Source organism: Heterodontus francisci, chromosome 6, assembly GCF_036365525.1.
Source record: "Heterodontus francisci isolate sHetFra1 chromosome 6, sHetFra1.hap1, whole genome shotgun sequence".
Lineage (NCBI taxonomy): Eukaryota > Metazoa > Chordata > Chondrichthyes > Heterodontiformes > Heterodontidae > Heterodontus > Heterodontus francisci.
Window position 1 is genome coordinate 114,661,008 of NC_090376.1, and position 14,241 is coordinate 114,675,248.

The 14,241-nt window shown below is 43.6% G+C and overlaps 1 protein-coding gene across 2 annotated transcripts in view; it reads left to right on the forward strand.

The window, feature by feature from the left end:
* si:ch1073-15f19.2 (T-cell surface protein tactile) overlaps positions 1 to 14,241 on the forward strand; it is a 203,010-nt gene that overhangs the window by 154,363 nt on the left and 34,406 nt on the right. For both annotated transcript variants that reach the window (XM_068032911.1, XM_068032910.1), the window contains exon 9: positions 2,729 to 2,867. In XM_068032911.1, the coding sequence (XP_067889012.1) occupies positions 2,729 to 2,867 (139 nt within the window). The remainder of the gene's footprint in view (positions 1 to 2,728; positions 2,868 to 14,241) is intronic.

Sequence of the window (14,241 nt, forward strand, 5' to 3'; positions counted from 1 at the left end):
TAGATTGTAGGAAGATATCAATGGACTAGTCAGGTGGGCAGAAAAGTGGCAAATGGAATTCAACCTGGAGAAGTGTGAAGTGATGCATTTGGGGAGGTCAAACAAGTCAAAGGAATACACAATTAAAGGGGAATACTGAGAGGTGTAGAGGAAATGAGGGACCTTGTAGTGAATGTCCACAGATCCTTGAAGGTAGCAGGACAGGTCAATAAGACGGTTGAGAAGGCATTTGGAATCCTTTCCTTGGTAAGCCAAGGTATAGAATATAAGAGCAGGGAGGATATGCTGGAACTGTATTATTCATTACTTGGGCCACAACTTTAGTACTGTGTGCAGTTCTGGTCACCTCATTACAGAAAGGATGTAATTGCACTGGAGAAGGTACAGAGGAGATTTACGAGGATGTTACCAGGACTGGAAAAATGCAGTTATGAGGAATGATTGGATAGGCTGGGGTTGTTCTTCTAGGAACAGAGGAGGGGAGATTTGATTGAAATGTACAAAATTGTGAGGGGCCTGGATAGAGTGAATGAGAAGGGCCTATTGACCTTAGCAGAGAGGTCAGTGACTAGGGGGCGTAGATTTAAAGTGATTGGTAGAAAGATTAGAGGGGAGATGGGGAAAAGTTTTTCACCCAGAGGGTGGTGGGGGTCTGGAACTCACTGCCTGAAATGGTAGTTGAGGCAGAAACCCTCAACTCATTTAAAAGGTGTCTGGATATGCACCTCAAGTGCTGTAAACTGCAGGGCTATGGACCAAATGCTGGAAAGTAGCCTTCATCAACAGGAAGGGCTTGCATTCTATCAACGTTCAACTGGTCTTCGATCACTGAAAGCATTTCTTGCAGGTGTGTGCCCACTTCCCAGGAAGCAGCCATGACGCCTACATAATTCAAGCTGTACCTGCCCGTGAAGCTGCACATCGAGAACAGCAGCAGCCAGCCATGCCAAGAAGGGCTCACCTGTGCCAGAGAGTGTACCGGACTCGGATCAGCTACCTCCAAATGTCCAAGCAGCGTTGTCAGCAAAGACTACGGCTTTCCAGGAAGGCTGTTAGCGACTTAAATGCCCTGTTCCAGGACGATTTGTGACCTATGGCATTTGGGGGTCACCCTATGCCAGTGGCCCTGAAGATCACAGTGACAATAAACTTTTATGCACCTGGATCATTCCAGTGATCCACTGGGGACATGTGTGGGGTCTCTCAGGCAGCAGCTCACCGCTGCATCAAGGAGGTAACCGATTCCCTGTTCAAGAGGGCTGGCTACTATGTGCCCTACTGGACTGACCTTGACAGTCAGGCAGAGAGGGCCATCGAATCTGGGGCCATCACTGGATTTTTCCAGGTGCAAGATGTGATAGATTGCACGTATGTGGCCATCAAGGCTCCCCTGGACCAACCAGCTGCCTTCATCAACAAGAAAGGCTTTCATTCCATCAACGTTCAACTCGTCCGCGACCACTGAAAGCATTTCCAGCAGGTATGTGCCCACCTCCCAGGAAAGCAGCCACGACGCCTACATAAATCAACAGTCCCAGGTGCAGCAGCTATTCAGGCCCCTCACTTGTCTTCAGGGATGGATTCTTGGGACAAGGGCTACCCATTGAAGACATGGCTACTCACGCCTGTGAGGAAACCTCGCAATGTAGTGGAGAAGAGGTACAACAACTGCCATGGCTCCACCCAAGTGACCATCGAGCAGGCCATTGCAAGATGAGATTCCGCTGTCTCAATCAATCTAGTGGAGCCCTGCAGTATGCCCCAACGAGGGTCCCGTGTATCTTGGCGGTCTGCTGTGCACTGCACAATCTAACACTGCAGAGGGGGGAGGCCTTGCATGACGATGACATGACTGACTGACAGTCCTCCATTGCTGAGGAGGATGCAGAGGAGGGAGCGGAGCAAGCAGTGCTGGATATTGAAGCCCTTGCACTGGAGCCCAGGTAGATTGAGAGACATGCCAAGGAGGCAAAGGACAATCTCATAATTACTCACTTCCAGCCACCCTGATGTCCACTCACAGAGACTCCAATAAAGACAGACCTCAATGGATGTCATCTGTCACCTCCTTTCCATTTGTGTTCTGTGACTTGCACGCAGCTGCAAACGGTGGAGTGCCGAGGGGAGATCATATGTTAATGAGGGCTGTGTTTTCACTGGCGTTCCACTAAGGGGGAAGAGTGAAGTCAGCAGCTCACAATTTAGGCAAAATGGAATAATGACTTTTACACAATGAACCATCCGGCTCACTGGGGTGGCATAAATTTCCAGCCGTGATCTCTGTTTCTCTCTCCACAGATACTGCCAGACCTGCTGAGTATTTCCAAAATTTTAGTTCCGATTTCCAGCATCCAAAATATTTTGCTTCTGACCCCCATCTGGCTTCACTGAACTTTAACACAGATCAGAGGAGCTAAATTTGTCGATAGAGCTATTTTAATCTTATAGACTTGATTTGTGTTCCTTGTGACATAGCAAGCTCTGCTGGTTGGAGTGTATTACAAAATGAGCTGAGGCAGCCCAGGTTAGTAGAAATCAGTGTTCTGGCTCACCCTGCTGGGCACCGATGGTAGTGACAGGCTGAAATAAATCCAAACTTCTCGACTGTTTCGCTATATCCCGCTGTGCAGCTGAGTGATTCAACTGTTATGGAAAGTTTGCAAATATCAGCATCAATTTTGAATCTCTTTTTAGCACTTATGTATGAATACTTGCTTTTCTTTTGAAGGCTAATGGGACCATATCAAATTCCAATCTGTTGACCTTGAAAAATATAACTGAAGAGACTGTTGGAAAGTACATCTGTGATGCTAATATTCCGGGGACTAATCTACATCGCAGTTCTTACATTAGTGTCACCATTAAAGGTAAGATATAAGATGTCACACGGGGTATTTTAACTGCCTGCTTGCCTGCCCAGTTTCTATTGTTTGGTAGGGGAGGAAATTAAAATTCCTCCTGTAGAGTCCAGTAGTGGTATATGACCAGTGACCTGAGAGTCTTGTAGAGCTTCTTAAATAATCACACATTTGACACAGATACTGGAGCTTGCATCATATTTTCTCACATCTCTCCATTTGTGGCCGAATGATACAATGGCCGGAATTTTATCCAGGCGACGGGGTTTTCGACCACCAGGTAAAGCTGCGGCAAGAGCCCCGGAGCCCCGCGTTGCCTCCTCGGCAGAAGGCCACCGAAACAAGTGCCAATTAGGCACTTTAGTAGACAGCGGCAGGCCTTCCCCGGGATCAAGGACCTGGTGACGGAAGTCCCGTCTGCTAAGAGCTGCCGGCCAATGAGAGGTCAGCAGCTCTTTAACTGAGTAACAGCATCGCGGAGGCGGTGGCTGCTGCCAATACTGGACTCACCCGAGGCCCTGGACCCAGGCCAGAGGTAAGTCAGGCAGGAAGGGTTTCGCAGGGTGGGGGTCGCAGGGGAATTGGGTGTGGGGGTGCGGGGGTTGGCAGCGAGAGCAAGGGGGTGGCTCTCAGCAGGCCCTCCCCTTCCCGATGCCGGGTCCCTTATTCAAACACTAAGTGCCTTTTAAAGAGGGACCGCCATCCCCCCCCCTCCCCAACCCCCAGAGCTGGCAAGTAACCCGCACGAATTTGCTTGGTGGGCTCCCCATGTGGCAACTGGCCCACCTGCCACTGGGCTAATAGCAGCGGCGGCGGGATGAGGCATTATTTGCCCATTTAAGAGCCTCAAATAGTGGCAGGGCAGGAAGGCAGCCACCCCTGCCCTGTCACCATCCCGCCTGATTATATGCTCTCTCTGCCTCCAAACCTGAGAGGGGGAGAGCATAAATTCCCCTCCAATGTGGGTTTGGTACACAGGTTGTAGTGCAGTAGTGAGTGATGTGGCCTTGTGAAGATATATATACATATGCTTGAACAATGTATTCCTAAGTCATTTTGGATAATATAGTAATATAACATCCCTCTTCCTTTAAAAAAAAATTGCAATGCCTTTTTACTATGAACATAACTTTTCCAAAAACGTTTTTTTCTTTTGACTAAACTAAAGAAAATTTGCCATCAGCTTTTACAATTAAACTTGTAATTTTGAACACTTTATTCACAATATCATTCAGGTATTAAGATGTTGTACCTTCACCTGGTGGTTTTGATTGTTGTCATCCCTGTCTGTGAACAGTTGGCATGCTGTACTGGTGGTGTTGTACGTGTTTCTTCTGGTGCTGTAGAAGTTGTACTGGATGTTGATGATGATATTGTGTCACTTATTGGTGATGTTGCTGATAACCTGCTGATGCCTATCCAGTACACAGATTTTTTTTTATTCATTCATGGGATGTGGGCGTCACTGGCTAGGCTAGCATTTATTGCCCATCCCTAATTACCCCTGAGAAAATGGTGATGAGTTGCCTTCTTGAACCATTACAGTCCTTAGTGTGTAGGTGTTGTTAGGAAGGGAGTTCCAGGAATTTGACCCAGCGACAGTGAAGGAACAGCAATATAGTTCCAATTCCGAATGGTGTGTGGCTTGGAGGGGAACTTTCAGGTGGTGGTGTTCCCATACATTTGCTGCCCTTGTCCTTCTAGGTGGTAGAGGTCGCAGGTTTAGAAGGTGTTGTTGAAGGAGCCTTGGAGAGTTGCTGTAGTATGTCTTATAGATGGTACACATAGCTGCCACTGTGCATCAGTGGTGAAGGGAGTGAATGTTTAAGGTGGTGGATGGGGTGCCAATCAAGTGGGCTGCTTTGTCCTGGATGGCGTTGAGCTTCTTGAGTGTTGTTGGAGCCACACCCATCCAGACAAATGGAGAGCTGATCTGGCTCTAAGCTTACACTTCTCCATTCCCATGTGGCCCTCAGGTATCTTCTGAAGAAGTTCTCTCTGCATAGTTTCGGGTATGATGATTCTGGGTCCAGTCAGTAGAATGCTGTCTTCTAGTGAGATGTCATCTCTGATTGACCAATACTCCTGTATTATTGTTTGTGTTTGTTGCATCTTTTCCGTCCATCCCTGAGTCACTTGCTGAGAGAGTATCTGTAACTCTTTGTCTTTACTGGTCTTATATCTGATTTGACTCAATCACGTTCACTAGGCTATGTATTTTTATACATCTTCTATCTCGTGTTTCTCATGCAGTGACAGATGAGATAAGGTGTCTGCTTGCACCATTTCTCTTCCTGGCTTATATTTCAGAGTGAAACTGTAACTCTGAAGTCTCAAGAGTAACATCTGAAGTCTTGCTGGTGCTCTACACAAATATTTGTTGTAGATCTATTCAAATGGACGATGATCAATCTTCACTATGAACTTTCTCCCATAGAGATATGTATGGAATTTCTCGCATCCATACATAAGTACCAAAAGTTCTCTTTCTATTTTGGCATATCTGGTCTCTGCTGATGTTAGATCTTTGGATGCGAATGCTATCAGCTTTCCTTCTTGTATCAGGGACACTCCCAGTCCTTTCATAGAAGCATCTAGTTGCAGAGTGACAGGTTTCACTCTACTGTAGTATGACAGACTTTTCTCCTTGCATATTACTTATTGTGACTCTGACCACTGATAATATTGCCTCCCATCAGTTCTCATAGATTTGCTGTGTGCTCTGACATGTGAGGTATGAAAGAGCTCATTTACTGGATCAAGTAGAGAATACTTCTCAGCTCTTTCTTGTCTCTTGGAGCTTCCATCTCAGAGATAGCTGTGACTTTTTCTGGACTTGGCTTGACTCCATCAGGTGTGTACACCATTCTGAAGAACTGCCATTCTGTCACATTTACAATACATTTGTTTGTGTTTAGCTTGATCCCAGCTTTTCTGGTTTTCTCCAAGGCTTCATGTAGGTGGTACTCTGGTCTTTCTCATCTACACCAGAGAACTGGATATCATCGGATATGCCAATTGCTCCTTTGTGTCCCCTGTATGTCGCAACCTTTTTTCTGCTAGAACACATCCTGGCTCACTTGAAGGCCAAAAGGTAAACGTAGGAACTTGTACTATCCAAAGGGTGTGTTGAATGTTGTCAATAGCGAAGATTCCTCATCAAGCTTCACATTCCAGGAGCCATTTCTGGTATCAAGCTGCTGAAAACTTTTGCTCCTGCCAGTGCTGGTGTGATCTCTTCCAGTGTTGGAGTAGGGTAGTCATTCATCTTTATTGCTTGATTAAGATCTTCGGGATCCAAGCAAATTCATCGCCGTCCATTTGACTTCTCTCTCACCACAATGGAATTTACCCAAACTGTAGACTCTGTGACTTCGACAATCACTTCATTTCCTTCCATCTCTTTGAGTTCCCTTTCAAACTTTCCTTTTAGCTCGACTGGTACTTTATGTGGGGGATGAATCAATGGTTTCTTCTCTGGGTCAATGGTAATGTGATACTCAAAATCTTCAAAGCATCCAACCATCTCATCAAAACATTCTGGATGCATTTGGACCAGATCTTCCTTGCTTCTGATTGGAGGGCACTTTTCAATGGGTGTGCTACCTCCAGCCTTCATTGATGCTTCCTTCATCTCGTGGTTTACCGAGATTAGCTGCAGTTCTTCGCAACTGCTCAATCCCAGGATAGCTGGACCATCTGTTACAGTGACGTAGAATATATAGCTTACGTCTTTTCCTTTCTGCGTCCCTTTGATTTGGGTCTTCCCAGCTGTCAAATCTCAGTCCCACCATATGCTGTCAGCATGACATTTCTCGGTTTCAAATCGTCTTTTTTGGGTAACCATTCTCTTTCTGATTTTCAGGAAAGATCTGCTGGTATATTCTGAGCAGGATGATGTTACTCTGTCCTCCATTATCAAGCTTCAGCTTCAGCTTTATGGTTATGGGCATGCCTCTGACCTTCTTTCTGATCTGTATGGTTCTGTAAATTTCTTTTCTTTGGCAACTTGCACATCCAGACATTTCATGTAGGTCTATGGTTCCTTTCTCTATTTCATCCCTGTTACAACTTCGGTGAGACTGTTAACTTTAAAACACGAGATATGAACTCCCCAGACCAATTTAAAGAATTACACGACAAGATTTCACATTTTAAGACTTTTATTATAGCAACTAAACCAAAATCCCCATTAACTAAATAGTACTTTATAAGTAGCTGATAACCCAGATTACAAAAAAAAGTATGTTCTTCATTTATTAAAACATTTGAAAATCTCACACAACACTTCCATGTTTCACAATCCTGCTTGATGGCTAAATCTTGTCAGTTAAAAGTTCCAAACTCCTCCCAGTTGCAATGGGTTGGATCTCCCAGACCTTTCTCAATGTCAACGTCCTCTTCGCTCACTTTTCCGAGCACTTTCGACCTGGACTTCAGTTAATAAGGCAATCTCTGGTGATCCCGTTGGTCTTTTATTTCTCTGAAAACCTCAACTTTCAAAACAGGTTCAGCTCTTTGTAGCCTTTTGTTGTATCAGTATTCTGAGAGCAGGTGCTCCCCCTCTCTCTCCTCTCTGAAACTGCCACCGATGTTTTTCTTCCGATTTTCCTTAAAGCCTGCCTGCCTTCTGAAAATCTGTTGCATTTATCTGGAATAAAAATTCAACAGCCAATTGTCTTTTCCAGTATGCAAAGTCCACAAGTCTGAATACAGCAGAGCTTCCCGGGTTTCCCATTGTTTCCAGCTGCTCGCAACAGCCGTTCATAGAGTCATAGAGTCGTACAGCATAGAAACAGGCCCTTCGGCCCACCGCGTCCATGCCGACCATAATGCCTATCTATACTAATCCCACCTGCCTGCATTAATTCCATATCCCTCTATGCTTTGCTCATTCAAGTACCTGTCCAGATGCCTCTTAAATGTCGCTACTGTTCCTGCCTCCACCACCTCACGCAGCTCATTCAAGATACCCACTATTGTTTGTGTGAAAAATTTACCCCTTTGATCCCCTTTAAACCTCCTCCTTCTCACCTTAAATCTATGCCCGCTAGTTTTAGTCACCCCTACCATGGGAAACAGACTCTGGCTATTTACCCTATCTATGCCTCTCATCATTTTATATACCTCTATCATGTCCCCTCTCAGCCTCCTTCGCTCCAGGGAAAACAGACCCAGCCTATTCAATCTCTCTTTATAACTCAAGCCTTCCAAACCGGGCAACATCCTTGTAAATCTTTTCTGCACCCTCTCTAGCTTAATCACATCTTTCCTGTCGTGTGGCGACCAGAACTGCACACAGTACTCCAAATGCGGCCTAACCAACGTTGTGTACAACTGTAACATGACGTCCCAACTCTTGTACTCAATGCCTCGGCCGATGAAGGCAAGCACGCCATATGCCTTCTTCACCACCCTGTCTACCTGTGTTGCCACTTTCAGGGAAGGATGTACTTGCACCCCAAGGTCTCTCTGCTCAACAACACTCCCCTGAGCCCTGCCTTTCACTGTATATGTCCTGCCCTGGTTTAACTTCCCAAAATGCATCACTTCACACTTGTCTGCATTAAATTCCATTTGCCAATCCCTTGCCCACTTTTCCAGTTGATCTATATCCTGTTGTAACCTTAGACAACCTTCTTCACTGTCCACTATACTGCCAATTTTGGTGTCATCTGCAAACTTACTAATCATTCCCCCTACATTCACATCCAAGTCATTAATATATATGGCATTCATATTTATGTTTTCAGAACCACTGATACCTTGTTTATAATCTGAAAGTCCAGGAGTGTGAAAGCCTTTGTTCTTCAGGTGTTATACCCCTGCAGTCTCTGCTTTTCAAAAAGGTCTTTGATCTGGGTTCTTTGTTATCCTGGTAAGCAAGATCCCTGTCTTGTCTTTAAGCAGAGTTGATGTGAGGTCACCTGATTTCTCTGACTCCATCCAAAACTACATTTAAAAAAATCAGTTTTTAAAACAAATTCATGCTACAAAGCCCAGCATTCATATCAGTCGTCAAATTCCCCATCATCTTCCAGGGTATGAATATTTCGGTTTCTTTTATATCTCATTTGCCCTGTTACTCTGTCTCTGGTAATTCTTTTCCTATCTACTTTCTTTGTCCTGCACATCTTTACCTAGTGATTGTGCTTTCCACAAGCTCTGCAGTTTGATCCATATGCGAGACATTTCTTTCTGTGAACTCACATAATCACCCATATCTCTTGCACATTTTTTCTCTCTTTCTGGTGTGCATTCCTTTGTTGCCGTTTCACTGCATCAATCCTGTTTCCTTTCCCTTGACTTAACTGAAGGCCAGCTGTTTGGGTAATCAGTATCTTCATCTGTCTATTCATGGCTTCATGTGTTCAGGCAGTGTCTACAGGCTGTGATATTGTAAGCTTGTCCTTTCCAATTTAAGCTTTTTGTACATCAGGGTGTGCAGAACCACAAATGAACTGATTTACCAGCTTTTCATCCATGTCCTTGAGTTTATATTTGCTGAGTATGTCTCTCAATCTCATTAAGAACTTGCCAACAGGCTCACCTTGTTCCTGTCTCAGGCTCTGAAATTCAGAAGATCCGATGGTTTGACTTTGGCTGAAGATGTGTGCTGAATTTCACAAAAATCTGGTCTGGGTTTTTATTATTGTCCTTACTCATTTCCTAGCTATTGAAAAAGATTTAATCCTTTCTCTCCCGTCCACAAAAGAATGTAGCTAACCTTTTCCTCTTTACGAATACTTCTCAGAAAACTACTGAATGTCAATTTGCACTTTTGCTTAAACTTTTTGAATGCCTCCATGACATCATCGGCCTCCCAATTCATCATGGGCTGGAATTGTGCATTCATTGCTGTGGTAGCGGCCATTTCGCGTTTCTTTTGCGTGATTTATCGTGTTTTTCTCATGGCACTAATTCGGGCTGTTTTTTCACAATCAAATTCAGCATTTACATTGCTCATAGGATTTGAGTTCTACTCACCAACACCTTCTTGCCACCATATCATGTCTTGTAGTTCCCAGAGCTTCGTAAATAATCACAATTTAGATACAGATGTTGCATCATATTTTCTTATATCTTTCCATTTGTGATGGAATGATACAATGTGTGTTTGGTGCACAGGTTACAATGCAGTAGTGAACGATGTGGCATTGTGGAGGTGTGTGTATATATATACACACACACATATGTTTGAACAATGTAGTTTATAAGTCATTTTGGATAATGTAACAATAATCCATTATGCTTGTGATTCCTTGGTAATCCAGGGCAGGCCTTGTCCTTCAAACATTCTGTACAATTTTGAGTAAACTAAATTTAGCCTGAATCTAAGAGTAAAATACTGCAAATGCCGGAAACCTGAAATAAAATTAAAAACAGAAAATTCTGGAAATACTCAACAGGTCTGGCAGCATCAGTGGAGAAAGAAACAAAATTAACGATTCTGGTTTATGACCTTTCATCTGAACTTCTGCCTAAGTCTGGTGACTTGTCCCTCATGGATGCTGATTCCATTCTTAAGTGGATGCTGTCCTATTTCTGTTTGCTTTATTTAACTCAAACTAATCATCAGAGGGACTTTCTTTTGTGCTTTGCTTTGCATCAGTTTGGCTGTTTTATCACAGGTCACTTGAAGATCAGATTGTATTGGATAACATTTTCAGACTTGAGGCTTTTTCCCAGAATATCTACCACACGTAAACATTATAATCATCTTCATAAGAACATAAGATCAGGCAAGGTGAAGGAAAGGTCTTACAAGCCCAGTAGTACTCATTTCTCTGATATTAAATCTCAGTCAGCCTAGCATCCAAATGCATTTTTAAAAAACTAAGTTTATTGAACTCTACTACATTGATTTACAGGGCATTTCTAACATTTAGCACCCTTTCAGTAAAGTGTATTTTCAAAAATGTATTTTAAATTTACGTTAAACTCATTTAAATTGATGTCCATTAACACTCCCCTCCCCACCTGATTTAGTTGCATATATTCTGGGTTCACCTATGGGAAACTAAACCAGAGATGGAACACTAATACATATAAACCTCAGTGAGTTCACCATTAACCTTTTTCTCTACACACTTTAGACCTTAAGCTTTGCTCACTTTTTTTAAATTTCCAAAATATACTTTATTCATAAAAATCTGTAGAAAATACATTACCAAACAGTTCCAAACAGCACCAAGTCAAAAAATACAAACAGTGCAAAGGAGGGCAGTTTCCTTCAATACAATCATGAGTTGCCTCACAACCCTTCCATTTCATTTGTCATGCCTGATACATTTTTACATTTTACAGCACACAAAATTTTACCAATACAGTTCGAGGGGTTTCCCACGGATCCAGCCACAGGCTGACATCGGCTCATCTCCTTTACCCTTGGAATTAGTCTAGTTGCACTTCTCTGCACCCTCTCCAATGCACGAATGTCTCTTCTGAAGCATGGCAACCAAGTTTGTACCTAGTAGAGATTATTTTATGTTTTGTGCTCCAACCTCTGAGCTGTACAGTGGCTGTACCTTTTGGACTGAATAGAAATTGGACCAAGAAGTGACACAGCAGTGGCCATGCTATCCCTTGCATCTGATAGTCCAATACGTGCTCTCTCTGTGACATTCTGCACTGAGATGTCAACAGCAACCAATGCATTATAAATCCTCAGCACCAACTCAGTACACTTACACTTCACTGGTCTGACCAGTTAGACACTTCAAGATAGCAATTCATCATAGGCAGCAGAGCAAAACATCGCATCAGCCACCTGTGATATGCCTGCCCAATATTCAGTTCCATAGTTATTGGGTGGGGCATGTAACAGAACTTCAAAACTATAGAGTCATAGAGACATAGAGTTATGGAGCACAGAAACAGGCCCTTCGGCCAACCGTGTCTGTGCCGGCCATCAAGCACCTTTCTATTCTAATCCCATTTTCCAGCACTTGGCCCGTTGCCTTGTATGCTATAGCATTTCAAGTGCTCATCTAAATACTTCTTAAATGTTGTGAGGGTTCCTGCCGCTACCACCTCTTCAGGCAGAGTGTTCCAGAATGCAACCACCCTCTGGGTGAAATTTCTTTTCCTCAAATCCCCTCTAATCCTCCTGCCCCTTACGTTAAATCTATGCCCCCTGGTTATTGACCCCTCTGCGAAGGGAAAAAGTTTCTTCCTATCTATCCTTTCAATGCCCCTCATAATTTTGTACACCTCAACCATGTCCCCCCTCAGCCTTCTCTGTTCTAAGGAAAACAACCCTAGCCTATCCAGTCTCTCTTCATAGCTGAAATGCTCCAGCCCAGGCAACATCCTAGTGAATCTCCTCTGCACCCTCTCCAGTGCAATCAAATCCTTCCTATAGTGTGATGCCTAGAACTGTACACAGTACTCCAGCTGTGGCCTAACTAGCATTTTATACAGATCCATCATAACCTCCCTGCTCTTATATTCTATGCCCCAGCTAATAAAGGCAAGTATCCCATATGCCTTCCTAACCACCTTATCTACCTGTGCTGCTGCCTTCAGTGATCTATGGACAAGTACAGCAAGGTCCCTCTGACCCTCTGTACTTCCTAGGGTCCTACCATCCATTGTACATTCCCTTGCCTTGTTAGTCCTCCCAAAATGCATCACCTCATACTTCTCAGACTTAAATTCCATTTGCCACTGCTCTGCCCATCTTACCAGCCCATCTATATCGTCCTGTAATCTAAGGCTTTCCTCCTCACTATTTACGACACCATCAATTTTCATGTCATTTGCGAACGTACTGATCATAACTCCTATATTCACGCCTAAATCATTAATGTACAATACAAACAGCAAGGGTCCCAGCACCGATCCCTGCGGTACACCACTGGTCACAGGCTTCCACTCTCAAAAGCAACCCTCGACCATCACCCTCTGCCTCCTGCCACTAAGCCAATTTTGGATCCAATGTGCCAAATTGCCCTGGCTCCCATGGGCTCTTATCTTCTTAACCAATCTCCCATGTAGGACCTTATCAAAAACCCTACTAAAGTCCATGTAGACTACATCAACTGCTTTACCCTCATCTACACATCTAGTCACCTCCTGAAAAATTCAATCAAGTTTGTTGGACATGATCTCCCCCTGACAAAGCCCTGCTGACTATCCCTGATTAATCCCTGCCTCTCCAAGTGGAGATGTATTGGTGGTGATCTTTCAAAATTCTATAGATTCTGGAATGGTTCCTGCAGATAGGAAGGTGGCAATTGTAACTCCACTATTTAAAAAAGGAGGGAGAGAGAAAATGGGGAACTACAGACCTGTTAGTCTAATATCAGTCATAGGGAAAATGCTACAATCTATAAAAAAGAATGTGATAACAGGAATAAAAACAAGAAATGATGGAAATACTCAGCAGGTCTGGCAGCATCTGTGGAGAGAGAAGCAGAGTTAATGTTTCAGGTCAGTGATTCTTCTTCAGAACAGGATAACAGGACACTTAGAAAATAATGGTAGGATTGGGCAGAGTCAACATAGATTTATGAAAGGGAAATCAAGTTTAACAAACCTTTTGGAGTTTTTTGAGGATGTAACCAACAGAATAGATAAGGGGGAACTAGTGGATTTCGTATATTTAGATTTTCAGAAAGCTTTTAATAAGGTCCCACACAAAAGGTTAGTAAGCAAAATCAGAGCACATGGGATTGTGGGGAATATACTGGCATGGATTGAGAGCTGGTTAATGGACAGAAAACAGAAAGTAGGAATAAATGGGTCATTTTCAGATTGGCAGGCTGGGACTAATGTGATACCGCAAGGATCAGTGCTTGGGCCCCAGCTGTTCACAATCTATATCAATGATCTGGATGTGAGGATTAAATGTCATATTTCCAAGTTTGCTGATGACACAAGACAAGGTGGAAGTGTGAGTTGTGACAAGTATGCAAAGATGATTCAAGGGGATTTGGAGAGGCTAAGTGAATGGGCAAAACATTTGGCAGATGGAATACAAGGTGGATAAATGTGAGGTTATCCACTTTGGTAGGAATAACAGAAAAGAGTATTTCTTAAATGGTGAGAGGCTGGGAATTGTTGAACTTCAAAGGGACTTGGGTGTCCTTGTTGATGAGTCACTGAAAGCTAACATGCAGGTACAGTAAGCAATTAAGAGAATTTTAGTATAGGAGTAAAGATGTCTTACTGCAATTATATAGAGCCCTGGTAAGACTGCACCTGGAGTATTGTGTGCAGTTTTGGTCTCCTTACCTAAGGAAAGATATACTTGCCATAGAGGGAGGGCAACGGATGTTCACCAAACTAATTCCTGAGATGGAGGGATTGTCCTATGAGGAAAGACTAAATAGACTAGGCCTTTATTCTCGGGAGTTTAGAAGAATAAGAGGTGATCTCA